Source organism: Fundulus heteroclitus, chromosome 23 (assembly GCF_011125445.2).
Source record: "Fundulus heteroclitus isolate FHET01 chromosome 23, MU-UCD_Fhet_4.1, whole genome shotgun sequence".
Classification (NCBI taxonomy): domain Eukaryota; kingdom Metazoa; phylum Chordata; class Actinopteri; order Cyprinodontiformes; family Fundulidae; genus Fundulus; species Fundulus heteroclitus.
The window spans coordinates 1,893,144-1,909,525 of NC_046383.1; the positions used below are offsets into that span (position 1 = coordinate 1,893,144).

General features: G+C 42.2%; 1 protein-coding gene across 10 annotated transcripts in view; it reads left to right on the forward strand.

Annotated features, from left to right (window-relative positions):
* The window catches only part of atp8a1 (ATPase phospholipid transporting 8A1), a 139,560-nt gene that overhangs the window by 79,194 nt on the left and 43,984 nt on the right, over positions 1-16,382 (forward strand). For all 10 annotated transcript variants that reach the window (XM_036127396.1, XM_012879903.3, XM_036127392.1 and 7 more), the window contains 6 exons: positions 33-82; positions 177-246; positions 711-795; positions 4,186-4,325; positions 6,553-6,691; positions 11,351-11,415. In XM_036127396.1, the coding sequence (XP_035983289.1) occupies positions 33-82; positions 177-246; positions 711-795; positions 4,186-4,325; positions 6,553-6,691; positions 11,351-11,415 (549 nt within the window). The remainder of the gene's footprint in view (positions 1-32; positions 83-176; positions 247-710; positions 796-4,185; positions 4,326-6,552; positions 6,692-11,350; positions 11,416-16,382) is intronic.

A 16,382-nucleotide genomic window follows, 5' to 3' on the forward strand; every position in this document is an offset into this window, starting at 1 on the left:
GGTTTAATTTGCATTTCCCTTTGATTTTTCAGCTCGGAAGCGAAGAAAAGTATGAGCTGCTTCACGTGCTGGAGTTCACAAGGTATTTGCTTTCGTTTAAACGTTCCGGCTGCTACCGTTCGGTTTGCTTTCTCCATCTCCTTTTCTTTCTCTTTACTGGGCTTTTTGTTTCACAGCACGAGGAAGAGGATGTCGGTCATCATGCGCACCCCATCTGGGAAGATTCGCCTCTACTGCAAAGGAGCCGTGAGTGCCTGTCTCTCTCCATGGCAACACATGACAGCCCATCAGCAACCCGTCCCGCTCTGCGTCTCGCTCACATTAGGAAGTCTCTCTTTGAGCAGCGGGATGAGGCTGCTGCATATGTTCCACGTGTGCAAAGTGACAGATACAGCAACGCTGTCTTTTTTAATATTAATATTTTTTTTTTGCCATAAATGTTTTAGGCCACCTGGAAGTCTGCAAAAACATTCTACATTACACATACACTGAAAATTCATGTTACGTTTTATGTTCTGTATTCTGCGTGTGGTTGTAAAAGACTGGACTGCATAGCCAAGAAGCCTGGTTGTCTTTGTGCCCAACATCTGCGCATCTGATGAGGGATAGAAACGAGCTTCAGATTCAATCTAACCACACGCACGACTGCAGCCGGTTAGCATCTCTAGCCTCTGGTCGTTGGGAACCAATGAGTTTTTATTTCCTTTCAGGACACGGTGATCTATGACCGTCTGGCAGACAGCTCAAGGTACAAAGAGATCACATTAAAGCACCTGGAACAGTTTGCCACCGAGGGTGAGTGAAGAAACATCGCCCCCTGTCTCAAATAGCCTGCAATGCACAGGAGACGCCTCTTATTTCTTTCTGCTCATGATCAGATGCTTTATTTCAGCAACCCAGGCCGTTTTTATTTTCCTCCCCAAGCGGTTTCTCTCCCACTCACCTTTCTTGGGATAATTGATTTAAGTGAGTCTTTTGCAGGAGTAATAACATAACATAAAAGAGCAAACTGGTTTGGTTGGAAACTGCAGCAGACGGAGTCCCTGGTGTTCTGGGTTCATACTGCCCCCTAGTGAAACACCAGCACAATGATGTCATTGGGAATATTTGATGTTGGCTACATGTGGCGTTCAGGTTGGTTTGTGAAGATATTTGGTCTCTGTTGTTTTTGAAAGAGCCAGAAGTGGCTAAAAACAAAAGCCAGTAACCCTGGGTAGTTTTGGAGGCCTTTGTATAGAGACATTTTGTCACGATACATGTGACACCATACTTGGGGCCCGTATGATAAGATAGATTATATACATTTGACTTCACTATAGTAGGTACATCTGGTCTAATATTCTGTTAGCTGTAACATCATCCAGGGGAGGCAGATCATCTTCTATTACCATATAACATAGAAAGGATTCCTGGATCAATCTGTGCTCCTATGCTTTTGTGTCTCTGCTCAGTCTTCTCTAACCCCCAGTCGTTCACACTGAGCCTGGTTCTGGTTCTGCTGGAGGTTTCCCTCCCTGTTAAAGGAGAGTTTTCTTCTCCACCAGCGCTCCATGCATGCTCAGTATGAGGGATTGCTGCAGACGACTGTCCATTGTGGCTTCCTGAGAAAGGAAACATTTTGACCAATCTGTTTGGATGATTTGATTGAACATACTTTGTAAAGTGCTTTGAGGTGACATGTGTTGTGGATTGGTGCAATAGGAATAAAATTTAATTGAATTCAGAATAAGGCTAATCAGTAATTATAGACCATCTGGGTGTAATCTAATCTCTGTATACATTCATCTCTTCTGTGACGGTCTCAAACGTTTATTAGAAAATATTGCTAAGCAACGAAGGATGGGAGACTCGACCACATTTAGACATCAGGGTATATATTTAACTTTCACTTTTCAACTTAAATTTTTCATATTGTTCAGACAGAAAGTGATTTTTCTGTTTGCGTGTCTTTTGAACTGAAATTTTGAAAAAAAAAGTCTGCGAGTTTTTTTTTTTTTTAAAGGTTACTAATGGGCATACCAGATATATAATGAGAAGACCCTCGGCAGATGTCTCTTCAGATAAACACATTTAGTTTACGGTATGGGAGAGATGCAATTAAAACCAGATACAGTAAATCATTACACTGTAGAAAAGGAAAAACATGATTACCTGAATGGTTTCTCTTCGCTAAATGGAGGAATATTGAATGGTTCTGAGGTGGATTTACAACATTTGAGATAATTTTTTTTTTTTTTTTACAGACAACACCTCCAACACACTGCTAGGTTTTGTGACATCATGGGGAAATTAAAATAAACCAAGATTTCAGGAGAACTGTGGTCCTCCGTTGGCTTTGCATATCTTTTGGCAAAATCTTTAAATAGTTCAGTTGAAATAAATAAACTTGCCTTTACTTCCCTAGAAAGGATCACGGCATCTTCTCCAGCTGCTGTATGCACATATAAACAGCATGGGGATGTCCAACAGCTGTGGGCACGGTGGCGCTACACTGCAAAAATAGAACTAAAAATTTTTAAAAAATTCTTGAAATGAAAGTATTAGTCCTTGATTTGAGCAGGTAAATAGGACTATTTGCCAATGGAATAAGATTTTTCTGCACTTAAAATAGGAACAATTCGTCTCAATCATCTTATTTCAAGTGCAGGATATCTAATCATCTTATTTTAGAAGTAAAAATACTCATTCCATTGGCAAATAATCTTATTTATCTGCGTAAATCAAGGGCAAATACATTCATTTCAAGACAATTTTACTTATTTTTAGTTCTGTTTTTGCAGTGTAGAGTCAGGGATTTGGTCCTGCAACTCGCTTTGCCGGTTCAATCCCCTGCTCTATCCGTGTCATCCGACTCTCAGTCGTTGTGTCTTTGGGCACCTCCTTAATCTCCTCTGACCATCGCTTCTGTCAGTCTGCTCCAGGGCAGCTGTGGCTACTAACATAGCTCACCACCGTCAGGATGTGAATATGTGAATGACTGAATGTAGCGTAAAGAGCTTTGGGGTTGTCGGACTCAATAAAGCGCTATACAAGAACAAGCCATTTACCATTTATCTGTCTCCCAGAGATAGACCTGCTATAGTGAAAAATGGCAGAACAGAAGCAAACGCTGAGACCTTATCGAACTGTTGGTAACTTATTATGAACAGTTCGATGGGAGGCCATTCAGAAAGTAAAATACTTTACTCCAAAAGCAACATAAAATGCCAGGTAACAGTTTGCAAATGTACTCAGGGTCAGTTATTTTCAGTCCTGTAGTCTGATGAGACTAAAATTCACGTTTCTGGCTATAATGACCGTTGTGACAATCGATGAAGAAAGAGAGGACTCTTGCAAAGTCTGAGAAGGCCATCCCAACTGTGTAGCAAACGTTGTGTTGGTGTTATCGGGACGCGTCCACTTCACAAAATAGATGACACCGTGTGGCAAGAACACAATGTGGATGAAGATTTGTGGGTGGTTTTTAAAGGGTGTGTGTGAGCAAGGAGACCTATAAACCTGACTGTTGCAGCAGTTCTGTCAGGATGGGTGGGCCAGGAAACTATTTTTAGAAGCTTGTGGAAGGACACCCTCGTAAATCTAACTTTAAGTCTCCACGAGTCTTTCCTAGTTAAATGACGTATTAATAAATGAATAAGTAAGTGATAAAACGGTCAACCCAAGTCAAGCGGTTTGAAAGGCGACTACCAAATACTATGGAGATGCATGTAAACTAAAATGTAGAAAATCCTGAAAATTTGAAACATTCTGGCTTTTAGTAAAAATAAATAATTTATCCTAATTGTACTGATATCATGTCAGAGAGGAAAAAAAAATGCTTTTTTAAAAAGGTGTATGGAAATATCTGGTTTTAGCTGTGTTTGTGCTAGCTGCATCTTCTATCACTGAGAACTTTGTCATCATGCAAACAAGGACTGGTTGCTTTTTACTTTAGAGCTTTGATCTTTCCTGCTTTATTTTTATTCAGTGGTTGTCAGTTTAATTGACAGAGAAATGAAAAGACAACATGAAAAGCTAATATACAGAGAGATCCATAAATAATACACTCTTACATAAATAAATGCTCTTTATTTAGTTTTTTGAGCATTGGGGAGGAGACACGGCCTCTGATTAGGGAGCTCCCTGTTAAACATGAAGACGTCCTGACCTTGGACCTGTGTTGTAATTCTGATTTCCCTCCCCCAGGCCTGCGCACGCTGTGCTTTGCGGTGGCAGACATCAGCGAGTCGTCCTATCAGCACTGGCAGGAGCTCCACCACCGGGCCAGCACCTCCATTCAGAACAGATCCCTGAAACTGGAGGAGAGCTACGAGCTGATAGAGAAGGTCCGCTAAAGGAAATGCTCCCTTATTGTTTTCATAGCATGGATTTCTGTTGATGTGACGCTTCCACTGAGAATCTGCGATTAATGATTGCAGTTGCTTAATAAACCACACAAACCATTTTAAAAGACCTCTGCAGCAGGCGCAGACTTGCAGTGCCCTTAAAATGTATTCCCACCTCTGGTGCAGAAACCTTAAACATCGTTTCATTTCTTATTGCAAGTGGTGCAATCTTGCACCGAACATTTTGGTTATTTTATTTCTAGTACGTTTATTTGGTGTTTTTAAAATGTTTCACCTAGAAAAAAATAAAATAAAAATAAATGAATTATGTTTTTTTTTTTTAAACCACAAACTCACCAATGATATGGTTATCGGCATCAATGCAACCCTATTTCTTCAGAGGAAAGTGCTCAATTATCTTTTTCACATTTCACCAGGTTTTTTTTTTTTTTTTTTGGCAGAGACCTCTGACTTTTATTTAAAATGTTCCAGTATTTCATAAAGTTTATGATGGGGAAGCAGGCCCACAGCAGCATGGAGCCTTGACTATGCTTAACAATGAACATAGGGTGGTTGTCCACACATCCAAGCTTCATAGATATGTTTTACATTTGGGTGTGGAACCATTTAGGTGCATGGATAATTTCCTGCAGCCATTTCTTGATTTTTTTGAAGCTTAACTCATATATTCCTGACTTAAACAGAGGGAAACTGGGAAATTGTTAATTATTAGGTTCCTAGTAGGTTTTGTTTATCTAAAAATGTACACGGTAAATTGATAAATGCTTCAGTTACTTTTAATTTATAGAAATTGTGTAGGGTACCAATAGTCATTTTATTAAAATATTGTTTAGCAAGAAATTAAATTCTCCAGGGAATACACGTACTCAAATTAAAGGCTAGATTATTTGTTTGTGTAAGATTGTGGTAATGGAATAAAAACATGCATTTATAATTCGGCGTTTTACACATTTCTGCCCATGGACCAGTTATGCCTGCAGAGATTGAAATGTTCTGAAGTGTGTCCATTTTGTTTGAATCCAAGGGGTTTCTGCAGCAGGTCGTGTTGGTTTTCTGCGAGGCTGGTCTGTGTGAAAGCGCCGCTCAAACACAGGAAGCCGCAGTTGTAAATCAGCCTTTTTTGGCTCGTCTTCACGGCTGCTTGGGGCTGCCCAAAACAAATGGAGGCAATCAATCATGAGGCAAACATAAAAGCTTTCAAAAAGGAAGACGTAATGTAAGCTGCCTAATGAGCCGAGTGTGGCACTGCGGCTGCCCCGGCTTTTGGGGTTCACCGCCGCTCGGGGCCACCCACGCCTCAACGGTGTGCACATCAGTTCCACAAGGGGGCGCAACAGAGCTGCAGCCAAAATTCAAAGAGGGCAAGTACACACTTTTACAGTGATCTGCTGGGGGGAACAAAGCCCATTGAATGCAACAGTGTCCAGTTCTTACTTTTAATGATTAGGGCTTACAGCTAATGAAAACGCAATATTCAATTTCCCAGAAAGTCAGATGACTTAAGAACAGTAACTAAAGGAATTCAACACAGAAAAGACCATCATGTTGAAAAGTATGAGCGTGCACCTTTAATTACATACACTTGTGCATCAGTGCATCGTGGCTTGGACGCAAACACCTTTATGCTTCTGCAGCGGCTGCTGTAACAGTGGCATTGCTAGATCTGGGGTTTCTCATCTTAACCTCAACAATGCCTCGTGGATTCTCCATGGGGTTTAGGGTCAGGGGAGTTTGCTGGCCAATCAAGCACGTTCGTGCCACGGTGATTAAAGCGGGTATTGATACTTTTTGCCGGGCCTTTCCTCTGCTGCTGGCTTCTGTCTCCCCTCCGCCCCTGGCTCTTGTCAAATCTTTGCCCTACTGATGAGCCCTTACAAGTCCATAACCAGGCCCAAAGAGCAGCAGTGTTTCCTGAGAAAACTTTTGTGTTTGTGGGGCCGCTTATGTGGGGAGAGAAGAAGAAAAAAAAAAAAGGTCATGTAGAGAAATGTTCACTAAGAGGGGCTCGGTAATTGAGCCAAAACCACATAAGAAGCCCACGGTGGTTCTTCTGAGTGGTAAACAAAAGCGCCTGACGAGGGGAAGTACACGACCGATGAGTGACACAACCCTTTCTGTTTTTTTTGTTTTTTGTTTTTTACAAACAATGTTTTTATTGCCCTCCTTTGTCACTTACCGATATATTTCCCAACCCTCTCTGTGATAGAACCTGCAGCTCCTTGGGGCCACGGCGATAGAAGACAAGCTCCAGGATAAGGTGCCCGAAACTATCGAGACGCTCATGAAGGCCGACATCAAGATCTGGATCCTGACGGGGGACAAACAGGAAACAGCCATCAATATCGGTGAGCGACAACAGAAGGCTGTCGATTTAATGTCATTAAAAGGGGCCGCGCCGTCTCCCGCCAAAATCATCTGCGGTGTAGTTTGTAAACCAGCTCTGCAGCAGAGTTTGTTTTAATTCTCCCTTTTCCTCTAAAAACAACTTGTACACAAAAGAAAGCCACCCTGTAAGCCTCGTACAAACTAAGCTCGGCTACCAGCTGCGTAATGAGGAACCGGTGCTTGAATTGTTAACACATGTACAGTAAAGGCCTCCGCAGTGGCCCCCGAGAAAAAGTATTCACTTCCCTCGGATGTTTTCAGAGCTGACATTAATGTATTTTAAGTAATAGGCCAGTAGAAAGTAATGCATAACAGTGAAGTGGAAGGGAAAATCTCAAAGGTGTGGCGTGCATCTGCATCCAGCCCCCCTGAGTCGATGCTTTGTACTGTAGAGGAATTACAGCTGCAAGACTGTTTAGGGCGCGTCTAGAGCGTCTTAACACATCCACAGGCCAAAGTATTTACCAAATTCTTCATTACAAAACAGCTGAAGCTCTGTTGGATTGGATGGAGGGTTACAAGGTTTGTCAAAGAGTGTCTGGACTTTAACCGGGCCATTCCCATGCACAAAAATGCTCTAAACCTCGTAGCTCTGGCTGTACGTCCGGGGGTTTCTCCCAGTATTACCCAGTATTTAGCTTCATCCATCTTCCCAACATGTCTGACCAGCTTTTCTGTCGCTGCTGAAGAAATGCATCCCCATCGCACTGACAGTTTCACGGCGGGGATGTTGCCATCAGAGGCGATGAGTCGGTTTCTGCCTTTTTCATGCCTTTTCTTTAAACCATTTTTTTTTTTTCACTAATCTCTTAAAAATGTCCAAGGCCACTTTATTTCTGCTGAGCTTGATTGTGTCATGGTAAAGGTGGCTAAAACATAGATAACCTGACCCTAGCCAGATGTATTTCGCTCCGCCTAGCTCCACTCATCCATCTGGAAATGATCCATAGGAATGGCGTTTCAGAAGGCTGGGCCTTCTCAAAAATCCTTGCATATGATTGGATAAGCCACTTGTCATCTTTATTGACGTGTTATTTGAACCACTCACACCGAAGCTAACCCGTGACGCTGATGAGAGCGACGCAGAAAAAAACAAAACGGAACAGCCAACAAAAGCCTTCAGAGGCGTTCTCTGATGTTCTTTTAATGAAACAATATCAGGTAGATTGGACAACACGGAAGAAATAGCAGCATCAATGTTAACGCTTGCTTCCTCGATGCGAGCCGCCATTGTTGTCTGAATCAAAACAGTCTCATGTCACGGTCGCTTCTCCACTACGTCTCATCTATGAAACTCCAGCCCTGCGTCCTGATTGGCTAGACAATAAAATTGGTTGGAGAAATCACTCTCTATGGGAGATGTCCCAGATGTATGTGAGTGAAACTAGGCGGAGCGATATCAATCTGGCTAGGGTCAGGTTAAAACATAAATGTACTCTTTTCAGATTTTTGTTGGGGGGGAAAAAATGGAAATGTTTATTATTTTCCTTCCACTTATTACAATTTGAATAAAATACGTTGAAGTCTGTGGTTCCGCTGTGACAAAATGTCCCAAAGTCATATGAAAACCTTTAAAACAGTTTGGACTACAGCTGCTTTTTCCCCCCATGTTTATGCTCCTGCATCAGGGCACCCTTCAGGCCTTGTTTGTGCACGTCCCACATACAGGTACTCCAGTCAGCCACGTGCTCATTCCTCACCCAGCATGATAAACTCCTGACAAGCTCCGTGTTGCTCCGTCACACGCGTTTAATGAAAGCATCTGTTGCAGAATGATGTATGAGCCCTCTGCGCCGACGTGAAGTAAATGTACTCAAACGGGCCTCTCTCTCTGCTGCGTCGCACTTCCTCAGAGCTTTTACTGTTGGAGATCTTATCTGGAAGGTAAACAGCCCGAAGCTGCCCGACCGTTTCAGCGCGTAGCCCGCGTCCCGGTTTGCCCTGGGATTACTTCTCAGATGTGGATGACTACCAAATATGGATCGACCTCGAGCGCAGCCAAGTTGGTAGCCTGAAGTTTAGAAAAATAGATATCAAAAGTGGGTTCCGCTCGCGGCTGCGGCTACCACTGAGGCCCGACTGAATCAGCCTTTTGTGCCCGCCGTGCCCAGACGCGAGAGGGCTCAGCTGGGGCTAAAGCTCACTGCAAGTATTTTCACAGCTCCGCCTTTTGGCTGAGCTGCTCTGTAAAAACCCTGCTCACTGTGCATGGTATTTTTTTTTAGCGTTTTCCCGCTGGCGGGATGGTGCACCGTAGAATATTCCCAATTTAAACTGATGCCGCCGCTCAAGATCGGCGTTAACAGTTAGACGGAGCCCGAAGCGCCCGTGCGGCTGATTTGTTACAAATAACTCCTGCCGAGTTCACATATGGGAACGTAATGTAAAGGAGCTTCCCTGTAAATCTGGCTGGCTGGATGGAAAAAGCAACGTTTCTTTTCTCCAGTAACACATGCACGTACTGCTGAGAGCTGTTGCTGCGTAATGCTGCATGCTGCTTCCTTTGTAAATACTTTTCAAGCTTATCTGCTGGGTTGATCTTTTGACTGTTTGCAGAGAGGCACAAAATGAAATTACTTCTTTCTACGCACTGAAATATGAGTTCCCTCTCACTTCAGGGGTTTTCCCATTAGTCTTAGCCGCTTCCTCTTCCTTGGTGTTAGCGCTGTCACATCTGCTGAATCCTTCTGAGCCTTGCAAAATTACTTACGGCGTTTAAAAATCTATACAAGTATGTGGAAAAAACGGTGCATGCCCTTGCGTTTGATGTTTTACACATACATAAAATCCAACTGTGGTGGCAGCATCATGCTGTAGGGGATGCTTTTCCTCAGCAGGGAACAGAGAAGCTGGACAGAATCGATGGGAATATCAGTCAACCTTTTATTTATGGAGCGTTTTATGCACCCAAGGTGACAAAAGTGGAGTTCAGATCCATGCATTTAAAAGAAAACAACAAAACATAAAACATTGACCAACAAAAGACTTGATCCCCTACTGTAAAACTGATAGACAAAAAGAAAATAACAGCTAAACGGTAAGCTAATAGAAGACAAATTCTAAAATGGATTATATGTCACTGTCATCCAGGGGGATTAATTAATATCAATGTATTTGAAACTTTAGATGCAGTTCTTGCTCATTGTTTAGCCGTAGCTGCACTCCTTGATATAACAGGGATTAATGCGGCTGCGTCCATGTATTGCCAGGCAGAAGATTTAAAACATTTTGTTATTGTGATTAAACTGTCAGATCCATATCCTCCATCCCTTACCACTTGAAGTCTTGACGTTTTTTTTTTTCTTCCAATTGAGACCTCATCCAGTCGGACTGAGCCTGATCTGTTTTGTCAACCTCAGTGTGTTGAATGTGCCAAGCTAGCACACAAAGACCTGCAGCTGAAACGCATGCAACACATTTCAGATCTTTTGTTGCATGTAAAACGAAAGAAGGCCGCGTTGTTTCCTTTTCTTTCAACTTCACAGTAATAATCATATAATGGTGGACACACTTGTGATGGTCTATCACGTAAAATACACGAAGGTTTTTGGTCGTAACGTAATGAAATGTGAAAAGGCGCAAAGGTTATGGTTATTGAGCGTTATGAGTGAAGCGTTAGGTGTTGCTTCTCCTGCGCAGCTGGGGTTACTGTGACATGAGTGTCGGCACACATTCCTGGAGGCCTGTGGGAAAGGTCTTTAGTTCCGCCTGGGGTTGAAAAAGCTCAACAATTTAACTCGAGCGAGATATGGAAAAAAAAAGAAAAAGAGTGAAACGAGCTAAAAGGTGAACGCATTAGGCGGACTGCTGTGTCAAGAATCGACAAGGTTGGGGGGAAGGGAACGGAGACGGTGTTGAGATGGGGAGACATTTTCCACGCCGCGGCAAATTTTTAGACGTTTGCACCTTCGCGCTTAACTAAACAATCTGCTGGACTCCAGACTGGAGCCTGTTTCGGTTTAACGCTGGAGGTGAAACATGTTCATTTCCTCTAGCGTGTGCACCGTTGCTAAACTGTGTCTTTTATTCATATGCTTATTTTATTTTCACTCAAGGCAGGTTATGTGGTAGCCCTCCTTTAAAAAAAAAAAAAAAAAAAAAGACTAAAATCTCTTTCCAGACAGAAGCAAAGTGTTGAAGCCCACAAATATGCCTGTGGTCATGCCACAGATGGCAGCCTTCTCAAACAGCCGCAGCGCTAAAGTGAAGGCTTCGGTCTTGGTTCATGAAACGTTTCTGTTTTGCCCCCCCAACGAGCGGCTCCGTCCAGCACTTGCCGGTGACCCTGAGTGTGTGTGTCCCGGCCAAGAGCCGAGAAGAGTGCTCCCCAGAGAGCCATGTTGGGTTACCCAGAGTTGTAACTGCACGTTAAAACAGGAAACTGACAAACTCTTGTAAACCAAACTCATTAGTCATGTCCTACGCCCGGGGTTCTCAGCTAGCTGCAGCATTTAGATCTTTGCTGCCTGTTTGACTTTCTTCTTTTTGCTGTTTCATGTTTTTTATACAGTGTGTGACATAAGTAATGATTTTGTTGACCTAATGGTCTTCCGTAATGTATAAAATGTCTGAATTCCTCTTTGATTTAAACATTTTTTTTTCCCCCTATGATACTATAGGACATTCCTGCAAACTCCTCACCAAGAACATGGGCATGCTTGTGATTAATGAAGACAGTCTGAATGTAAGTATGTTGGGATTTGTTTGATCATAGCTAAAATATATATCTAAATGGAGCAAACGATGTAAAAAGTTACACAAACCTCAAAATGTTGAACTTAACTCTTTGCTTTTAATTTGAAAATTCATTGTTTAAAGAGAAGGTGACCCAAAACAGAATTTTCCCATTTACAATCTCAGGTTTTGTGAAGCTTTGACCTGCTCACACAATCTCTCTTTAAGAACCACAATATAAGAGGCATTTAACACTGAAAGGGCAGTTGCTGTGAGACCGTGTTACCACAGAAGTGACGGTTTAAACCATAATGGCTCCAATTCCTGTCCCGGGGCTACTGTTCTGCAACCTTTAGATGCATATTGCTCTAAAGCGCTTCAATCAAATGGCTAGATTACAACCTCAGAGTCATCAAACTTTGCTGGGACTGAGGCATTTATTTCATTTGTCACCAATTTAAACTGCCTTTAGCTTCTTGTTTTAGCAATTTACACAGCTGGGTCAGCTAATATTACCTTAAAGGAGCAATAAGCAAAATTTCACCACTCGGTTTAGCAACACAAAACAAGATGTGCGGATAGCTTTACCTCCAAAATGTAAGCAACAGATCCATTATACGTTTAAAGTTTACGTTTTTTGTTTAAAAAAAAAAGGCCCTAACTGTATGCTAGGATCATAGTGGGCACCTCTCAAGCCCACCGGGCTGCATTAAACAATGCTAACTGTGTTAGCTGGGCTACCGGCTACTCGCCTCACATGACAGCCACGCCTGGCGCATTAATCAAACTCCAACAATTAGCCCACATGCCACAATTGTAGCATTACATTGAATCGAATAAACAGCAACATAAGTCTAACAAGGACACACAAAAAAAAAAGAAAAACATTTAACTTCATGCTGTGATCATCTGTCCAGAGGAGATACTGGAGCTGCCTCTGCTCTCCAAAGTGGAAACGCGAGGCCAGTGTTAATCCTCGTTTTGTCTCTTTCCTTATCCGACAACTTCTTTGCTAAACGCCGTTGTTTTTTGTGGTAAAAATGGATCCTGATCGTCTGCGGGTGAACCCGGCGGTGGCATTTTATAGAGAGGAAGGGGCTAAACCCTGAGTGGCAGCTGTACACATGGACGTGCGGCCTAAAAAGATACCTTTAGTTCTTTACAAAACTATTTAGTATTTTTTGTCTTATCTAAAATAATGAAATTTCGCTTGTAGCTCCTTTAACTAAAAGATTTTCAAGATGCTGCCAATGTTTCTGAATCCAGTATTGTTGCATGACATAGATCGAAATATGAAAAAAGGACAAAACCATTATTGTACTTTGTTTAGGACTCCCGTTGTTGGAAAGTCTTGCCACATCTCGCTCTCTCACAGCCTGAATGAACTTTATATAGGACTTGTCTGAACAGGTCGTAGAAAACGGTTTTCTCTAAATAGCTTTATACATCTCTATTCTTCTGACTATCAGTAAGGCGTTAAAGCTAAGTGTCTATTTTGCTAGCAATCAGGGTTGGACGGTCTAAAACACTCTAAAGATCTATTAAAGAAACTAAATAGATTCATTTATACTTTGTAAGAAATACTTTTGCACAGGTAATTCTGTTAATGCAGGTGTGGATTTTAAAAGGTTGTAAGAAATTCATAGGTACATCTACATGCCTCACTGGAAAATATAAATAGGGTTGCACTCATTCTAATGTTAATTAATAACAGTATGTCCCTTACTTAGGAAATTACAGATATATCCTTAATTATCCTCATTTAGTCTCTGCCAGAAAGATTTCTCAGTAGTAAAGGATGAAGCCACAGGGTGCCTTATTAAAAAAAAAAAAAAACGCCCACATCCTGAAATGCGTATTTAACATCAAGACACCCAGCAGTGAAGTCTGTTAACCCCCCTGCAGGAGAGCCATGTCTGTTGTTCTTGAGGCTGAAAAGGGCAAGTCCCTGCAGTTTGAGCTGGGGAAAGCCAGGCACGTCGGCCCAAACCCACGCTCCGCTAGGGCTCGGCTTTGTCCTACAGAAACACGGGGAAAAGGTGAAAAGATGTGGATGAAGTAGTGGCTGGGGGGGGGAGGGGTGGTGGTGGTTCTAGGTGATGATGGACGGCCTTCACTCTGTCAGGCTTCTCTTAAGCGTGATAAATGGAGCCGAGGTAGAATGTGGGGTCGGTGCCTTCGTAAAGCCCACAGGCCAGGGCTTTGAAATGTCAGCTCCCATTCTGCTGTGGTTGAGCAGATGCTTACATAAGGCAGTTTGTTAAAACTCAGATACAGAGAGCCGTCCGCCAGGACACCGCCGGGCTGCGGGGTCAGCAGGTATGAGAGCACTTATTCAAGCGCATTTCTTTTTTTTTTTGCCGTGTTAAGAGAAGTCTTCTTCTTTTGATTTTTATTCCCCAATATGCCTGAAGTGGCGCTAGCTAGAGTAAATTTAAAAAAAGTAGGCATCTTTGTGGACTTTTTCTGAAGCGTGGCTGTCCCTTGTTTCAGGCCTCTGAGTCTGAACAGACGATGACATTTGATCTACACAAAACGTCCAGATTCCACATTGTGACTGTCATGTCCTGGTGGCTGCATCAGGCACGGCCTATATCAACAATGGAGCTCAGTCTTTATGGGAAGCGCCCGTGGATTTCTGAATGGCCACCACATACTTGTCCTAAAACCAAACACTGGCTCGTCACACAGGCTGAAATGGTGATTATAGCCATAACAAAGAGGCTTTTGCAGGAGAAGTGTAGCATTAGTGCTAGAATTCCTCAGTGGAAATAAGGGGGGGGGGAAATGAGCAAAGTACTTGAGGAAATGGTAAACTTTATGATGGATCACTGTTGTCCCAAACAACGTGGATTCTTTCTCATACAAATGGTCTGTACAGAAACCATTTCATGCGTTGCTGATGCACTGAGATGTTATCTAAAATGACCCTGGTAACTCAGATCTAGCAGTTGTACTTAAATGTAGATACCTTAAGCCTGTGGGTACCCTGACCCTAACACATATCCTCCGCCGATCACCATTTCAAGCTGTTTTATAGATCCCGTCAGGACGGTAAAGTCCTCGCAGCTGCTCTCGGCTTGTATCCTCTCGCTCAGCCTCTCTCCCGTTAATCCATCATCTCTCTCCGTGCGTGTCTCTCAGGTCTGCATTGCTCGCTTTGTGAAACGTAAAGCCCCCCTCTCCAAATATTTCCCTTAAGCTGAGGTTTCAGAGTTTTGTTATGCCAGGGGAAAATTGCACGGTCCCCGTGGTGCAATCTGAATGCTTTGACATATCTGACCTCCACACCAGGCCAGGCCCCTTCCGCCTTCATTTCTGAAAAGGGTCTCCATTATTGCTTTAAATGATTTCAGCTGTTTTGGGCATCTGCTTAGCTCCAACGCGATGCAGTTTCTCTTCCGTTCTATGTTGCAATTTCCTATTGATGCTGGTGAATTGAAAGTATTATCATTTATTTATTTTTAAGTTAAAATAAGTAGCATCTACCTGTCGGATACTAAGAAACCAGCTTTCATAGCTAACATCTTCTCCATCTGCGGCGCGGCCAGAAAGATGAAAACAGCGATGATCTCACCGCTCTGTCCTCTCAGACATCCCAGGACAGTTGATCCTCTTGTCGGACTCATATTTATATTTTTCCGTCAGCGCTTATCACTCATCGCTGGACGTACTGTAAAGATATCGGAATCCATCCGCAACTTCTCAGCGATATCACCTCGTAGCCCGAGTCTGAGCATAAGAAATATGAAAGATGATTATAAACATCCAGTTTATGGAAAGCAGATGTTCCCCGACAGTTTAGTGTTAGAAACTGGACTGAAGATGTACACAGATCAGACCTAACATTACGACCACCTGCGTGATGGAGGTTTGCCACTAAAGCATTTGTCGAGCCGTGAGCTCCCCTAAATCCCTCAACGCTTGCTGCCGTATCTGGCGCCAAGATGTTAGCAGCGCATCCATTAAGTCCTGTAGGTTGAGATCAGACGTGTTTGTGCAGCTCGTCCCACAGATGCTTGGATTGAAGTCTGGTCAGTTTAAGTAAACACTTTAAACTTGTTGTGCTCCTCAAACAGTTCATAAGCATCATATCATATTGCTTTTTGTTATCACCCTTCTGGAAATGACCACAGTCACAGTTTTGGAGTTAATTAGTTGATTAAGGTATGACACCATGAGTTCTGACTATTTAACCCTTTGAGAATTTTCTAATTTTCTGAGACACTGAATTTTGAGATTTCATTAGCTGTAAACCACAATCGCATGCACAGGGAGAACATGCAAACTTCATGCAGAAAGACCCAGAACCTTCTTGCTGCAAGGCACCAGCACTACCCACTGCGCCACTGTGCAGCCCTGCACAAAGTCTTTTCACTCTGTGCAATTAACAAGTCTCACTTTTTGAAATAAACAATATTTTTCATGGTATTACATTTTTTTTAGCTGTATATGTATAAATTAACAGACACTGACAGTTGTCACAATTTGAAAAAACTTGTTAAAATCATACAAAGGGTAAGTACTGTTAATAGTTATTAAAATATATTTCCAACTATTTCAAGGAAGTCTTTAATAAACAGTTGATGTGTTGTTTCTTTACTTAACCCGGGTGCTTTAAAAGAATTGTTAAACGCAACACTAAGTGACATTTATAGATTTTGTTAAAAATCTTTAGTATTTCAGACCAGTTTGTGGAGACATTTCAAAGAAAATTGTATCAAGGCAAGGCAAATTAATTTGTATAGAACAACATTTCTGTACAAAAACAATGCAAAGTGCTTTACATGATTACATTATAGGAAAATAAAAACGGGATAAAAGCAAGTTGGAATAAAATGTACAAGAAATTAAACAAAATAAAACATGGGAAAATAGAAACTAAAAGCAAATATTACAGACAGTTGGACTGCAAACTTGAACTAATGATGTTTCAGTAAAGAAAACTAACCAGAACACAGGTTAATCAAAGGTGAA